Raw genomic sequence first — 15,585 nt, 5'->3', positions numbered from 1 at the left:
AGTTAAATCAACCTAACTCTGTAGTGAGAACCAAGCCTGAGACTGATCAGTAGTTAGAAGGGATGATTATGTATTAGGTATCTAAGTAAGGAGGGCTGAAGTGCAAGACCTCCAGGCAAAGGCCTATAAGATTTTAGCTTAGCTATTTTAGGCCTTAGAGATAAGAAATATTGACATAAGTAAGTGACCAAAGAATAACCTATACCATAAGATTATGGGAAAAGATGTACCAAGAGGTGAAATCGTGAAAAATTAGAAAGATTAATTTAAGATGGCAAAAATGCTGTAGAGTCACATTTCTCTCCAACACTTGCCTTAACCACAGGGTACAGGTTTTGCATCAATGCTAATGAGAATAAAAGGAACTATACACAACCTATAGAAAACGGGGTACCTCAAGTTTTGGGGACACCAGACCAATAAGAAAAAAGAGGGCTGACACTTTCCTATACATCTGCAGAGCACAGGTATAGTCAAAAAAAATCACATTATAAAAAGGGGGTGCCCAGATTGGGAAAACTCAGCTCCCTATGGGAAACTCCAGCAGGAACTATCCCTCTGCTGATGACCAATCCATGAAAGACTCATCAGACCCTAAAAGTAACTAGGAGGATGTGAGTATGACTGTAGCTAGAATTTGTGGGTGGATATATGTAGGATTTATATATGCTGTGATACTCACAACTGTGCTGGTAACTTTAATAAAACTGATGAGATATTAGCACTTGTTCTTGTGATTGTATATGCTACTTTCCTTGGCCTCCATGTGCTCCTATGTGCTCTAGATTTGAAACAACAGGCAGAGGTAACTCTGTTGAATTTGATACTGTAGACACCAGAGCTGAAACCACAGCTATTGTAATACAAGATCACTAAACTTACTTTAAAAAAAAAATAAAAGGCTACATAGCAAATGACGCACACTCACCTGCTGCACAAAAAGGCGAAAACCCACAGAGCTCACTGCAAATCTAATCTGGGGGGAAATTTCTTCCCGACCACTCATAAGACAATTAATTAGACCCTGAGCATGCGAGCAAGAACTGGCCAGCCACACACCCAAGAAAGAAAATGCACAGTGCCACCTCAGAGCCCTGGCCCACCCTTCCAATGTCCCATCTGTAGCCATGGCCATCTCCTGATTATTCAGAGGAAGGACATTAAAAACAAACCCACTCAGAATACGAGGCGGGGAGGGAGGGAATCCCCTCCTGACCTGTCGGTGGCTGGCTGAAACCCTAAAGCACGAGCTTTAGGATCACAGGACATAGACTAGAAGTGAGCCCCAGGGCTGTTGAGCCTATTCCAAGTACTGATGATGCAGGGTGCTGAGTTTCACCTTTGATTTCAATGGGAGTAGCACCTCACAAGTGAGAGTTATTTGTGTGTTCACACGAAGTGGGAAATGGACAAAGGTTGAACATGTTGCCCAGCTCTCTGAGTGTTCCTTTGACTCATATGTAATGATTGTGTACTTCTTTTAAGTTTGCTAGATCCTCATTTTATAGCCTCTGAAAATCTTCACACTTAGGAAGTATCTTTCTTACCCCTTGCTATATACAGAATCATGGACTCGTAGGACTGGAAGGGACCTCGAGAGGGTACCTAGTCCAGATCCTTACACTCAAGGCAGAACTAAGTATAAGAACATCCCTGACACATGTTTGTCTGAACTCTCTTAAAAAATCTCCAATGATGGAGATTCCACAACCTCCCTAGGAAATTTATTCCAGTGCTTAACCACCCTGACAGTTAGGAATTTTTTCCTAATGTCCAACCTAAATCACCCTTGCTGCAATTTAAGTCCATTGCTTCTTGTCCTATCCTCAGAGGTTAAAGAGAACAATTTTTCTCCCTCCTCCTTGTAACAACCTTTTATGTATTTGAAAACTTATATCTCCTTTCAGTGTTCTCCTCTCCAGACTAAACAAACCCATTTCCCCTCCCTCCCCCCATCTTCTCTTATAGGTCATGTTTTCTAGACCTTTAAATCTTTTTTGTTGTTTTTCTCTGCACTTTCTTCAGTTTGTCCACATCTTTCTTGAAATGTGGCACCCAGAACGGGAGACAATACTCCAGTTGAGGCCTAATCAACGTGGAGTAGAGCAGAAGAATTATTTCTTGTGTCTTGTTTACAACACTCCTGCTAATACGTCCCAGATTGATGTTTGCTTTTTTTTGCAAGTGTTACACTGTTGACTCATATTTAGTTTGTAATCAATGACCCCCAGATCCTTTTCTGCAGTACCCCTTCCTAAGCAGTCATTTCCCATTTTGTGTGTGCAATTGATTGTTCCTTCCTTCCTAAGTGGAGTACTTCGCATTTGTCCTTATTGAATTTCATCCTATTTACTTCAGACCATTTCTCCAGTTTGTCCAGATCGTTTTGAATTTTAATCTTATGTTCCAAAACTCTCGCAACCCCTCCCAGCTTGGTATTGTCCGCAAACTTTATAAGTGTACTCCCTATACCATTATCTAAATCATTGTCAAAGATATTTACCAGAATTGGACTCAGAACTGATTCCTGTGGGACCCTACTCAATTTGCCCTTCCAGCATGAATGTGAACCACTGATAACTACTCTGTGGGAATGGTTTTCCAAGTTATGCACCCACCTTATAGTAGCTCCATCTAGGTTGTACTTCCCTCGTTTGTTTATGAGAAGGTCATGTGAGACAGTATCAAAAGCCTTACTAAAGTCAAGATTATCACATCTACCGCTTCCCCACATCCACAAGGCTTTTTACCCTGTCAAAGACAGCTATTAGGTTTGGTTCTTGACAAATCCATGCTGACTGTTACTTGTCACCTTATTCTCTTCTAGCTGTCTGCAAATTGATGGCTTAATTAAATAGTAAGTGCAGTCCTCCCAGTAAGAAAGGAACTTCTTGGAAGTTGCACATGTTCCGCTTACCCTGAATATCAGATAAGTTGTTTTTGCAAAAATATCTATGGTCGTATACACTACCCTCTCTTATAGCCCCCTGCCCCCATTTAAGTTTATCTCAACCAAGAAAAATATTTGTTTAAATAAGTTCTGGGGGTTTTTAAAAGAATGTTGTTCCAGTGATGTGCAGTACACAGCTATTGATGATAATACCACCTGTAATAGGATATTCAGAAGATTTTACATTGCTTACAGTGTAGTCTGTACTGGAAATTATTTTATTATACATTGTGCTTCTTAGAGACAGGTGACGGGGAAAATTTCAACATAAAAAATGGCACCCATTTTTACCTGGTTTACATTCGTAGAGATCACAGCACTCCCCTGGCTTCCCTGATGCTTTAGAAACCAATATATTCAAGTAGCCTGGCTGGCAAACTTTCCTCAAGCAACCTGCAGGGTTGCACACACAGCGGCTTGGAAGTGGACAGCATTCCCCTGGAGGAGCATAACCTTCAATCAAAATGGAATCTTCTGGACAGCGAGGAGAAAACTGGACCTCACAGCGGGCCTTGGAGCAGTCAGGTTTCTCTTCTGAAAAGGAGAGAGAAATCAGCATACTGCATATGTCAGTAAAACACTGTCCGGATGTTTAAGCTCCACAACACTCCTTTGACAAGCCTGGAGGCTATTACCCTTGCAGGTGATGTGCCACAAGAAAAATAAGGATTGGCTAACATCAACCAAGCTTAACAGCAGCACTGGGATCTACCAAAGTAGTAATATAGATAGAGAGAAGATGATAAATGTATGTTCAATATATTTTACTAAAACTTTATTTGCCTTTATTAAAATTCTTTAGTACTGCAGAATGTAGTGAAGCTAAATGTTTATTTGGCTCTGCTTTAAAAAAAAAAAAATACAACCCACCTCTCTCTCTCTAACTATAGATGAACCTGGTAAAAATGCCTGGCTTTAATGTTGTCTAAGTCTTTCCATACTAAAAACTGGTATTCAGTAGCTTATAACTGTAAATTTCAGCTGTTTGAACTGAAATTTCCCATGCTGGTGTCTGTCTCAGGTTAATTTTTAAGTTTCAGCAAAAACAGTTCAGCTATTTCCAAGAATGAGATAGGGAAAATTTTAAAAAAATTGTACAAACTGTTTCATTAAGAAGCTCTGAAGCCTACATGCTTTGGATCAGAGACCTGAAATCTGGCTGGGGGAAGAGGGGTCATTCTGGTATCAGGGATGTGCCTTTTGCTGTCCCCATGAAAATCCACTCACATTTAGCCAAGTTATAAGCCTCCAAAAAACAGCAATTCATAAATGTTCAGAAGAGACTTGTAGAGTTTGGCAGCTATGTTCTCTGATGATTCCTTCTGCATTAGGCCTGCTTCCACCCAGGGCTGCAGTATATGAGAAGGACTCGTCCTGCATCCACTCTTCCTAACACAGCTAGGGCCATGGAGACCCTCCTGCACCTGCAGCAGTACCCCTGCTAGTGCCCAGGAAGAGGAAGCGGCCTCACTGGAATGCAGAGAGGTGAGGGGCAGAAGGCACAGACAATCTTGGAAGGTGAGGTAGGGAAAAATGTGGGGTTGAGGGGGTAACAAAAAGTGAGGCAGATACAAGCTGGAGGAAATGGGCTAGAAAGGAGACAAATACAAGCTTGGTAGGGGAAAGTGAATGGCTGAAAAAGGTTATGAGGGTAGAGGAGTAAGACAAAGATAGACTGTGAGCGCTCCTAGGGGCAAGCTGGGTGGATACAGAGGGGTCTTTAACCAGTAGCGCACACTCCTTTCCCAAAACCTGGGAAGCAAAGATTCCAGAGTCTCAACATTTTTCTGCTGTCTAGAAAATAATGAAACCCACTGACAAAGCCTGCATCTCACCCACCTGTAATGACTGGTCTACAAAGAGACTAACAGCCTGCTACTTAGATCAGTTATTCCATTAACTCTAGCGGAAGAAGTCTATACTGTGAATCCAACTTTGCTGATGACTCAGTTTCATTCCAGATACTGGTATTTCAGTGGTTTTTTTAAATTGAAACTAGCCAATTATATATTTAACAGTACATTGAAAGAAAGTTATGGTTACATGGGATAGTAGTATTTCCTGACTTTTGAGATTTCAGCCTCTCTTCCTGCTCCCCCATATGGCATCTGTCCTTAGGGAAGGTCTGAACCTCCTTTTCCTGCTCCCACATTGGATCCAGGGGGATCCTTGCCCTACTCAAAGGTCTGGGCCATTCTCTCAGTCCCCCTCACATGAGCTGGATTCTGTGGGACCCTACCCCCTCAGGATGTCTAAGCCCTTCTTCCCCGCCAACCCCAATGTAGAATCTGGGCGGTCCTTGCCTTCTGGGTGGATCTGAACCCCTCTCTCTATATTCTGTTCATGTGACAGGATCCAGGGAGAGGCTGTCCCTGTGGGATATCTGAGCCTCTTCCCTACACCCAACATAAGCCAGGATATGGCCCTGTAACTCTGAGGGGGACTGTCCAGGGGGGTTCCCAAGATACAGCCCCCTGGGGGAAAAAAAACAAACAGTTTTTCTTAAAGTTTACAGATTCATCTGTTTTTGTGCAAATCTGGCTCCTAACATGCTAAATGGTTAATGGGACTGGTCACTGAGGAAGAGGGTACATGTTGGAGGATGGTGGAGGAGGTGGGTGATTTGCAGGCTGGGTCTTCTTCAGATGCTCAAAGTTACTGAAACCATCGTGAAATAAAACTGTCAAGATTTGGGGGCCTAGATTATGCTGAGATTTCCCTTAGTGGCCCTGGGAGCAACTTCAAACATTTCAAAGCATGACCATTATCCCTATGCCACTGTAACAAAGTATACCAGGTGCGAGGAAGCACTTGGAAATCTCAGAACAACCTAATGGCCTAAGTGGAAAGAACAGTAGACTAGGACTCAGAAAATCTGGGCTCTATTCCCAGCTCTGCTACTGATCTTCCAGGTGACACTAGCCAAGTCACTTCACCTATCTGTGCCTCATTTTCCCTATCAGTAAAATGGGGATGATGTTTTCCTCCTTAGTAAAATGCTCTGAGATCTACTGCTGAAGAGTGCTATGTAAGAGCTCGGTATTATTATAATTATCTGCCCATATAATCTCAACTGCAAATCTTCGAGATAAATACAACTGCCTAAATAAGCACTTACTTCTACTAACACCATTTCTCTTTGCGATTAAAAAAAATTGATTCATGCAGAGTTAAGGTTGTTGCCCACTGATATCTCATGCCCTTTCAGAATGTTAAATTCTGCAAAACTCAAACTTCCGAAAACAAGGAAATACAGAGTTAAGGTGTACAGCCACTGAATCGTTATCATCTTTGAATGATGCCTCAATATGCTCATAATGAACTTCCTCACACACTGCCTGTGCACTGTACCCTACAGGAGCTACCTTACTTACCCAAAACTCAAAAACTTAACCTAATCCACAGAAAGACGACCACATCTGCAACCCTTTCATCTGTATGCACCCGATGCCATCTATACTTTCACTTTCCCTTCATTACACCCACAGACCATACTCAGTTCCATAATCTCCATGGCAAGATACACATACACCCTCCTCCCCCTCTCAGATTACCTCATATCACAATCACAGCTCTGCCAAATTGCTCCAACTAATCCCTCTGTAGTGGGGTGGCTTCCCCACTCCTGCAGAACAGGGGATAAAAGCAGCCCTGGAGAGGGCTGCAGCTGGGAAAAGCTAGGCTGAGTAGGGAAGCAGTCACAGCTGGGGCCATGCCCAATTAGGCCACAGCTGGCACTATAAAAGGGTTGTGAGCCAGAAGCTCAAGGGAGTCTCACTCTAGCCCTAGAGTGGGAAGGGCTAGCTGCCGCAGTGCAGTGCAAACCTGGTAAACCCCCAGGCTGCAGGCCTTGAGGAAGGCCTATGAAAAAGTCCTGGGGCTGTAGAGGGGCAGCCTGAGACTAGGCAAAGGCAGCAGGTCCTAACCCCTTGCCAATGATGAGTGGCCATGAGAGACTGCAGTCTGCCCCAGTGAGCGGGGGCAAGATGATGACTGGCAGTAACCACTGAGGCAAGGTGGGTTTAGAGGGTTGGGGGTTCCCCTGGGAAGGGAGACCCAGAGTGTGGGGGTACTGCTGGGGCAGAACCCCGAAGTTAAAGGGCACCGGGGTCCAGGAGGGACACAGGGCCTGAGGCAGGCGAGACATGGGCCAGCAGGGGGCACTCCAAGGCTGAAAAGAGCTAATTCCCAGATGACCAGCAGGAGGCTCCACTCTGGTGAGTCCTCGCTTCGCTACACCACCATCATTCAATACAGCTACATACAATACAGTGAACACAGCTGGTATGTATGCAGATAATCCCCAGAGACTATTACCAGCTTCAGGAGGTAAGACTGGATAGGAATGTATTGTAACTCTTCATTTCCTGGTTTTCAGAAGTTTGAGATACTATGAGGTAACATTAACTAACTCTGTGTTAGTGTTTTGTCTGTGAATAGTGAAAGAGAAACAAGCTTGTAATGCAGCCTAAATCATGTAAATGAACAGTTTGATATAGGTGCTGGAAATAGGGATGCTAGGGGATGCTAGGGATGCTAGCTGAACCCCCTGGCCTGAAGTGTTTTCCATCATATACAGGGTTTACAGTTTGGTTCAAAGCTCTCAGCACCTCCACTATCCAAACTATCCCTGCACCCCTGTAGTTCAATGTATATATTCTTTCCCAAGGTTCCACAAAAGTCACTTCCATTCTGCTCTCTCTGTCCTCACCTTTTTATCTTTATCTTTATTCTTTTCCTTTTTAACAAAACACCCTGGCTACAGGCTGCCCTTGAAGCTTTAGAAAATTCTCTTCCATTTGTGGATTCAGAGAACACTAGTATTGCTCTGAAAAAACTACAGTTAATTCAATAGGCTTGAAACATTTTATAAACTACTTTACCTTTCCTTTATCAGCAGCAATGCAATGCAAGTAGAAATAATTGTATCAGCGAACCTGAAGACTCCACTGGGTTTTACCAGATGCCAAAGAAGATGAAAAAAGATGACTGGAGAATAGAGGAAACCTGACGGATAACCAGATATACCGTTTAACTGGTACTACTAGCTGGATTTCCTTTCCATTGTTTCTTGTTTGTCATTTTGCCTAAAAATTGATTGAGGTATATAGTTTGAATGGGTATAAATTGTAAAAAGATTTGCAACCTTGTTTTCATATTTTAATTTTAGTGACCGTTTGGATTTTAGTGTCCCCATGAAGTGTTGAAACTCAACTAACACTGTTTTGGTTATGTGACATTATCTGATTAAACTATGACCATGAAGATCATTGTTGCTACCAGTTGTATAATTGCAACAAATCTTGTACAAAATGTACCATGTAAGATGTCTATGGAAAGGTTATAATTTGCTGAGATGATTATGCATTTGTATGCATGTATCATTTTTGTATTTGAAGTTATGAGTATTGGCTCTATACCTGGATTTCAAATGTTTGTTCCAGGGGTGATGCCCACAACATATTTAGCCTGCACATTGTGGAGGGACCACTCAAATTAAGTGGCTCATCAAGGACTCTTACCTCACAATGGACCATGAGAGACTCCTTTGATAATGGACTTTCCTGCTAGAACTAAATGAAGTCATGCATGGACATGTGACTTGCCCATGTGACTCCAAACACCATCTTGCTACCTATAATTTTCCACTAGCTGTGCTGAGGGCTTTGTTTGAAACCATGGATTTCCCTCCACAGGGCAGAAGCTATAGAAGGCGCTGGAAATATCTCCATTTTGCCTCTTTCCTGCTCCATCCTCCAGACTATGGATTTATACTAATGGGAGCATTCTAACCAAGGTACTGAGAACCTTCCAGTGAGTTAGAAGCAAACAGACTTGACTTAAGACAGCAGTTTATTTAATCCCTGCTACAAGCCTGATCCAACAACTTTGCATTTACTGTATTTGATTCCTTTAACCAACTTTAAGTCTCACCTTTTGTTTTTCTAAATAAACTTTTAGATACTAAATGATTGGCAACAGTGTGATTAATGGGTAAGGTCTGAGTTATATATTGACCTGGGTGTGTGATCCTTTGGGGTCAGAAGAACATTTTATTTGATGATATTGGTCTTAAAGAACTACTCCTCTGTAAATCTCTAGTGTTTTTAGTGGTGATACAAGGACTGGAATGCCTATGAAAACTGCTTTTTCTGACTTCCTGTTTCAAACAGAACTTTACTTTTGTTGCTGGCTTGGTACATCTTATGTTAGAATAACTACCAGTTTCGAGGCATCTGCCCTATTTCTCAACAGTTTGTCCTGAATTTGGTATTCTCAGCTTTGACACATGGAGTCACGGTGACAGAGTGTACAAGGATTCAATTTTCAAAATTGCCTACGTGGTTTAGGATTCTAAGTCTCACCAAAAGGCAACATGACTTAGGTTCCAAAGTCATTTAGTTACCTTTAAAATTTTTACTTAGGTCTAGTATCAGTACTTGAAAAATGATGACATACAAAGCTTTTTTAAATTGTCAAAATGAAGCAAAGCAGAGGCAATAATGCACTTTGCCAGACTAGAACAACATTCACATTTTATGAATTTTTTTCTGTAAACAAGAAAAAATGAAATGTCTCGTTTGATAGTCTTTTGCTCCCCCCAGAATAAAAGACATAGATAATGTCTGCTGAGAACTGCTGTTACTGCACATTCAGATATTACCTCCAACTATTATTTAGTAATGAAAGTCCTTCAAACTGAACCTGCATGTCTAATCTTATATAACCCCTTATACTAAACACATGGTCATATTGAACATTAGTGAGTGACCAGGACAAATTACAAAAAGGCATATATTGTGAACAGCCTTATTTGCGAGTCAATATACTAGTTTTGGTATTTGATGGAGATCCTGTCCTGTGGAAATACAACTACAATCTAAACACTAATTGTAGATTAACTCAAGCATATACTTTCATTTTGCCACTCTAAGTGGTTCAGTTGCCCACTGACAACCACTGACTGTTTCTGTCACCCATCCCCCTCACCATTGTCATGCTTACCCTAGTTCCTTTTATCATTCTGACTACAACTTGTATCACATTAGTGATTTAAATATGACATTGAACATAAGTTATCATCATACAGAATGTCAATGACTGAAGAGGCTGGGCACAGGTGCTAATAAGAGCCTCATAACATCCTGATGACCGTTCCAACCATGCTAAATTTACGTTTAACTGCAAGATGTCAGACACTCAGATCAAGATGTGGGACTGGATAGCAAGAGATTGTTCAAGAGTCAAGAAGTAAATCTGTGATCCCCTCACAAGTAATGGGAAAAGGGGAGGAGGAGAACCTTTCAAAAGAAACACTGTCACAGGAGCCAGTGAAAGCTTGAAGATCACTCGGCCCTCAAAAAAAAACCCCAACAAATAGTTTAACTGAGCTGGAGAGCTGTAGGGAATAGAAAGGCTCCTCCAGGAGCCCTGGGTCAACAGAGAACTAGAGCTGAGCAAATAATTGATCTTTCAGTTTGGTGGAGGTACTGAAAATTTTGGGAAAAAACTGGCTCATTTCAAACTATACCTGAAATTCTTTTTCCCCCCTCAGCAAAATGAAAAACTAAAGAGATTATTCTGTACTGAATAAAGTATTTTGACCCTTTTTTTTTTTGGCATTTCATTTTGTTTTCAGGCATTTCTTTTTCAAAAACAAACATAGCTAAACTTCTAAACCAGTGGTGGGTAACCTGCAGCCCAGCAGGGTTATCTGATTGTGGGTCATGAGACATTTGGCTGATGTTGACCATCCACAGGCAGAGCCTCCCACAGCTCCCAGTAGACGTGGTTTGCCATTCCTGGCCAATGGGAGCTGTGGGAAGTGACGGGCCGTAGGGAACGGCAAACCGCAGCTATTGGGAGCTGTGAGGGGCCAAAGTCAGCAAAATCTCTTACAGCCCACCATCAGATTACCCTGATGGGCCACAGGTTGCCCACTATTGCTATAGATGGAGCAGGAGATCATCAATAGCAGAGAACAAAAACTTTGAGATAGAGTGGGCATTCCAGAAGAAGCACGAGAAGGGAAATGGGAAGGATACAGATGCCCATGACATTTGTGAGCAAGTGTACAACAGGGTAGAAGGGCTAGGGCAGATGTCACCAAAAGCAATGAAGAGGAGACAGAAGAAGTTGTGAATGACAGATACAGAGATTGGAGAAAAGGGAGTAAGTGAGCATAAAATATAGTTAGAAGTAGTGATGGAGAGGAAGACTCAGGGGAATGGATATAGTGAGAAGCACAGGTAAGTACTTCCTGGACATGATTAATCATCTTCTATTGTATGAAAATTATCCCAAGAGTTAATTATGCTATAGATCAACTGTGCAGAGAATTAGTTGAGATGAATCAGTTATGAAATGAGTCAAATTCACAGAAAAGCAATTATAATGATGAAATGCTTGTACCACTAGAATCCTGGGATGTTTACAGTCTGATTTTTTTTTAAAGTATGGCCTTTATGTAACACACAAACACGTAATAAAGCCCCAATGCACTATCACTCACCTCTACTAGCACTTACTTCCCACGCACTAAGAGACATTAATCTAGGTTTTATACTGATGTTGGTCCATATATTTTGCAAAATGTATTAAGCAATGCTTTATCATTAACCTTTGTTCATTCTTTTCCCCTATTACAGCCTTATAAGTGGAAGGAATAGAGTATGGTTAAAAATGATTGCATATACATGGGCTCCAAGCACTGGAGTCTGTTGAAAGTCTGTATCTGACACAAGATGAAAATGGTTTACCATAAACAGCCATCATCACACCAATTTTTAGAGTTAGGTCCTGAACTAGGGATGTAAATATAATTTTAAAAAATTGTGTGTTTAAACTATTAAAATTATATTGGTTAACTGTTTACTATTTTATATCCCTAGCTGGTACCCCATCAACATCCCCTCCTGCACACTATCATGGCAACAGGAGGGGTGGGGGAGAGTTATGGTGGTCGGGAGAACCTATCATATGACTGGGAGGTGTCATAGCAACACAAGTCTCCCCCGTCACATGACCCAGTCTCCTTCAGTGCCTTGCAGGACTTTGGCTAGCTCCAGTCATGTGCCCCTTGCTTCCCACCTCCCTAGTTGCCCCATGGGTCAGGAGGCAGCAAGACCACCCTAATAGCAGACCAGCAGTGGCTGGACTTAGTGACCAACGCCACCTACTGCCGCAGCCTGGGCCCTGAGCGGCTGCCCTCATGGTAGGAGTCTGTGCAGGGGCTCGGCAGAGTCTCCCATGGGGCTAGGGCAGCGGAGGTGGGGAAATGGGGGGCAGGTGCTCCCCAGACAGGGGATCCTTGTCTATGGGGGAGGGTATGTGCCTGGCCAGGGTCCCTGTGCTGGCTCCTGGTGGGGAGCAAGGCACCCAGCCCTGGGAGCCAGCACTGATAGCCTGAGAGCACATCGTCTTTCAACCGCCCCCAGTCCCCACTGTTCCAGGCTCCCGAGCCAGCGCCGTGCAAGGGAATTTCAGCTTGTCCTGCCCTGGGCGCTGCCGCTGAGTAGGGAGAAGGATACAGATAGGTAAGAGGGAGATTTGTTAATACACATAGTGTACTCGGATGTGGGGAAAGGGGCAATCTGTTTTAAACATGAACTGCAATATATTAACGGTAAGACTAATACTTATCAGTTAACGATTTAATATTTTACATCCCTATCTTGAACAGTAAGTTAATGGTCACCAAAAGAGATTTCACTCAACAGGGAGAATGGTTTACTGTGCAGGATTCACTTCTGTGGTTGAACTTCATGGACTGGAGGGAGACCTAATACTACATTAATAATATTTTGCATCCAAGGATCTCAACTGATAGACAAAAGTGGTTAATTATTATAGCCACTGTCATAAACATACAGCTAAGGGTAACCTAGAATTCTTCCTTATCTGTAAGGGGTTAAGATGCTGAAATAACCTGGTTGGCACTTGACCAAAAGGACCAATGGGGAAAGAAGATCCTTTCAAATCAGGAGGAAGGGGTGGGAAGGCTTTGTTTGTGCTCTGTCTTATCGGGGGAAGCAGAGAAGCATCAGGTCAGAAAACTCCTCCTAAAATGAGTCTCAATATTGCAAAAAGAGTAAGTAAATAAGGCAAGGCGCGTTAGATTATTTTTTGGTTTTAGCTTGTGAATTTTCCCATGCTGCTGGGGGAAGACTTGGCCATCCATGTGAAGCTAGCCCAGAGGGTGGGAATTGTCACCCACAGCTGGGCTAAGCAAGCTTTTACACCTATCCCTGTTCCTGAGCCTTCCACCATGGCCCCATGGGTGTTACCAGAGATGGTGATGGAACCGGATCCCCTGCCAATGACTGCAACAGCCATAATGGATCCAGTCCCAGAGACCCAGCCAAAGCCACTCCCAGAACCGGACCTGGCGAAGCAACCAGCACTGAGTCCAGCACTTGCAACCATAGCCATTCTACAGCTGAGAGAACTGAGTGATAGGAAAGTCAGACTGCCCAAGGTGATACAGCAAGTCAGTACCAGGGCAGTAAATCAGCCGTGGTCACGTGCCCTAACTCTAGATCATACTAGAAATGAAGGTAATAATTACTATTGTTTTGTTCAGATTATCAGGTCACAGTCATTGACTTTGATGCAGTTTTCCTATATTGATATAGGAGGCCTAGGTGATATGAGCCACCATAATTAAAAATGGACACCTGAAGTTGTACTCTTGAATCCATACCCACCATTTCTGAAAATAAAGCCACTGAAGTGTTAACTAAAATATATAAACTCTCTCTGTTATATGTTAATACAATATCCTGATGCTACTATAATGCATAATAAGATTATAGAATTGTCTTTATTTCTCACTCTGAAGCTTAGAATGTCTGTGGATTCAGAGTGAAACAATGGAAACAGATACAAGAACAGCTGAAAGCTCTTTTTCTTTAGGATATCACCATATTCAATCACCACCAGGATTGGCAGTTTTTATCATCCAGTTTTTAAGTTTTCAGCCATACTCTGCTTTTTTACACTTTACAAATTAAATCCATATGACAGCATGGGCTAGCAAGAACCTATTGCACATCAATGAGAACTGGTGGGTGCTCAGAACTTTTGAAGATCAGGCCATTTAATTAAGTGCCTAAATATGGATTTAAGCCCACCTTTAATCACCAATTTTTAAAAAATATTGGTTAAGAGCCTTATTTTTACCCCCAGCTGATTTGACATTTGCACTGGTATTTACTTTTTCTGATTTACAGGAATCTCACATTCTGTAGAAAAATAATATTTCTAAGAGTTAGTATACAAAACCTAACTGTTGACCTTTCCACTGTTCACTCCAGAAAAAGGGCAACAAGGTAGAATATTTTTTGTGTAAATCAGCTGCCAAGACAAAATGGGTCTCTTGCGTCTCGTTTTTATAAATAACCAGACCAAAGTGATTTATGAAAGTAGTAAATTGTAAACACCTCCTCGGGTAGAATAATTAAAGGTTTGGTAATCAACTTGGCACCTCCAAAGACTTGAAGGGAAGGAAAGTATAATTAACAATGGCAGACTTCATTGCTGAGCAATAACGGTTACTAAACTGTGAAATGGCTCAGTGCTACGTTTTTGCTATGAAGCACAAAACAAATACACTCCCCTTGTTATGTACCCAAATATGTGTGTACATGCTCAATGTATACTGTGTTCTAAGATGGTTTTCTCCATCTGCCAGACCAGAGATGAGCCACTAGAAGCTCAATTACTGGTTTACCATAACCACACATTAGGGTTGCCAATTTTCTAATTGCACAAAACCAAACACCCTTGCCCCTTCTGCAAGGCCCCACCCCTGCTCACTCCATCCCCATCCCTCTGTCTCTTGATCTTCCCCACCTCACTAATTAATTTTCACTGGGCTGGGGCAGGAGGTGCAGGCTCTGGGGTAAGGCTGGAGATGAGGAGTTTTGAGTGCAGGAGGGAGCTCCGGGCTGGTGGTTGGGGCTGAGGGGTTCAGAGTGTGGGAGGAGGCTCTAGGCTGAGACAGGGGGTATCTGGGGAGCAGCAGGGTGCTCCAGACTGGGGTTGAGGGGTTCGGAACGCAGGCGGGAGTTCCAAGCTGGGGCAGGAGATGGGCTCCAGGAGGGAATTTGGGTGCAGGAGGGGGCTAAGGGCTGAGGCAGGGGACTGGAGTGCAGGAGGGGGTACAGTGTGCAGACTCCGGGAGGGAGTTTGGGTGCAGGAGGGGGCTCAGGGCTGGGGAAGGAGGTTGGTGTGAGGGCACTGGTAGCTGCAGAGCCAGTGCTCAGGACGGGGCAGGGGCACTGTGCAGAAACCCCATGGTTGTCCCTCCACCTAGGGTCCGAGAGACCTGTTGCCGCTTCTGGGGAGCTGCACGGAGCCAGGTAGGGAGCCTGCCAGCCCTGCACCAACCAGACTTTTAACCAGGTGTTCCAGTTAAAAACCAGACACCTGGCATTATGCGATCACTGGAAATTCAGCCTCTGATGCCATTTTTGACTACATGGTACTCTCTCTAGTAACAGACTCCACTCCAAAGTCCCAGCCTCCAGGGGTGCGTACTGCTCGGGAGCCACCCACAGTGGAACACCCATAGGGACACTACTCGAAGAAGAAAAGGAAGTTACTCACCTTGTGCAGTAATGATAATTCTTCGA

The 15,585-nt window shown here is 43.1% G+C and overlaps 1 protein-coding gene across 6 annotated transcripts in view; it reads right to left on the bottom strand.

Annotated features, from left to right (window-relative positions):
* CRIM1 (cysteine rich transmembrane BMP regulator 1) overlaps positions 1 to 15,585 on the bottom strand; it is a 301,489-nt gene that overhangs the window by 180,885 nt on the left and 105,019 nt on the right. For 4 of the 6 annotated variants that reach the window (XM_084625219.1, XM_084625220.1, XM_084625222.1 and 1 more), the window contains exon 3: positions 3,242 to 3,484. The exons of the other annotated variants lie outside the window; for them this stretch is intronic. In XM_084625219.1, the coding sequence (XP_084481345.1) occupies positions 3,242 to 3,484 (243 nt within the window). The remainder of the gene's footprint in view (positions 1 to 3,241; positions 3,485 to 15,585) is intronic. 6 annotated transcript variants of the gene reach the window in all.

Source organism: Lepidochelys olivacea (genome assembly GCF_965140295.1).
Source record: "Lepidochelys olivacea isolate rLepOli2 genome assembly, chromosome: 3".
Classification (NCBI taxonomy): Eukaryota; Metazoa; Chordata; order Testudines; family Cheloniidae; genus Lepidochelys; species Lepidochelys olivacea.
The sequence above is the reverse complement of the archived record's forward strand: the minus strand, read 5'-3'. Positions and strand labels throughout refer to the sequence as shown.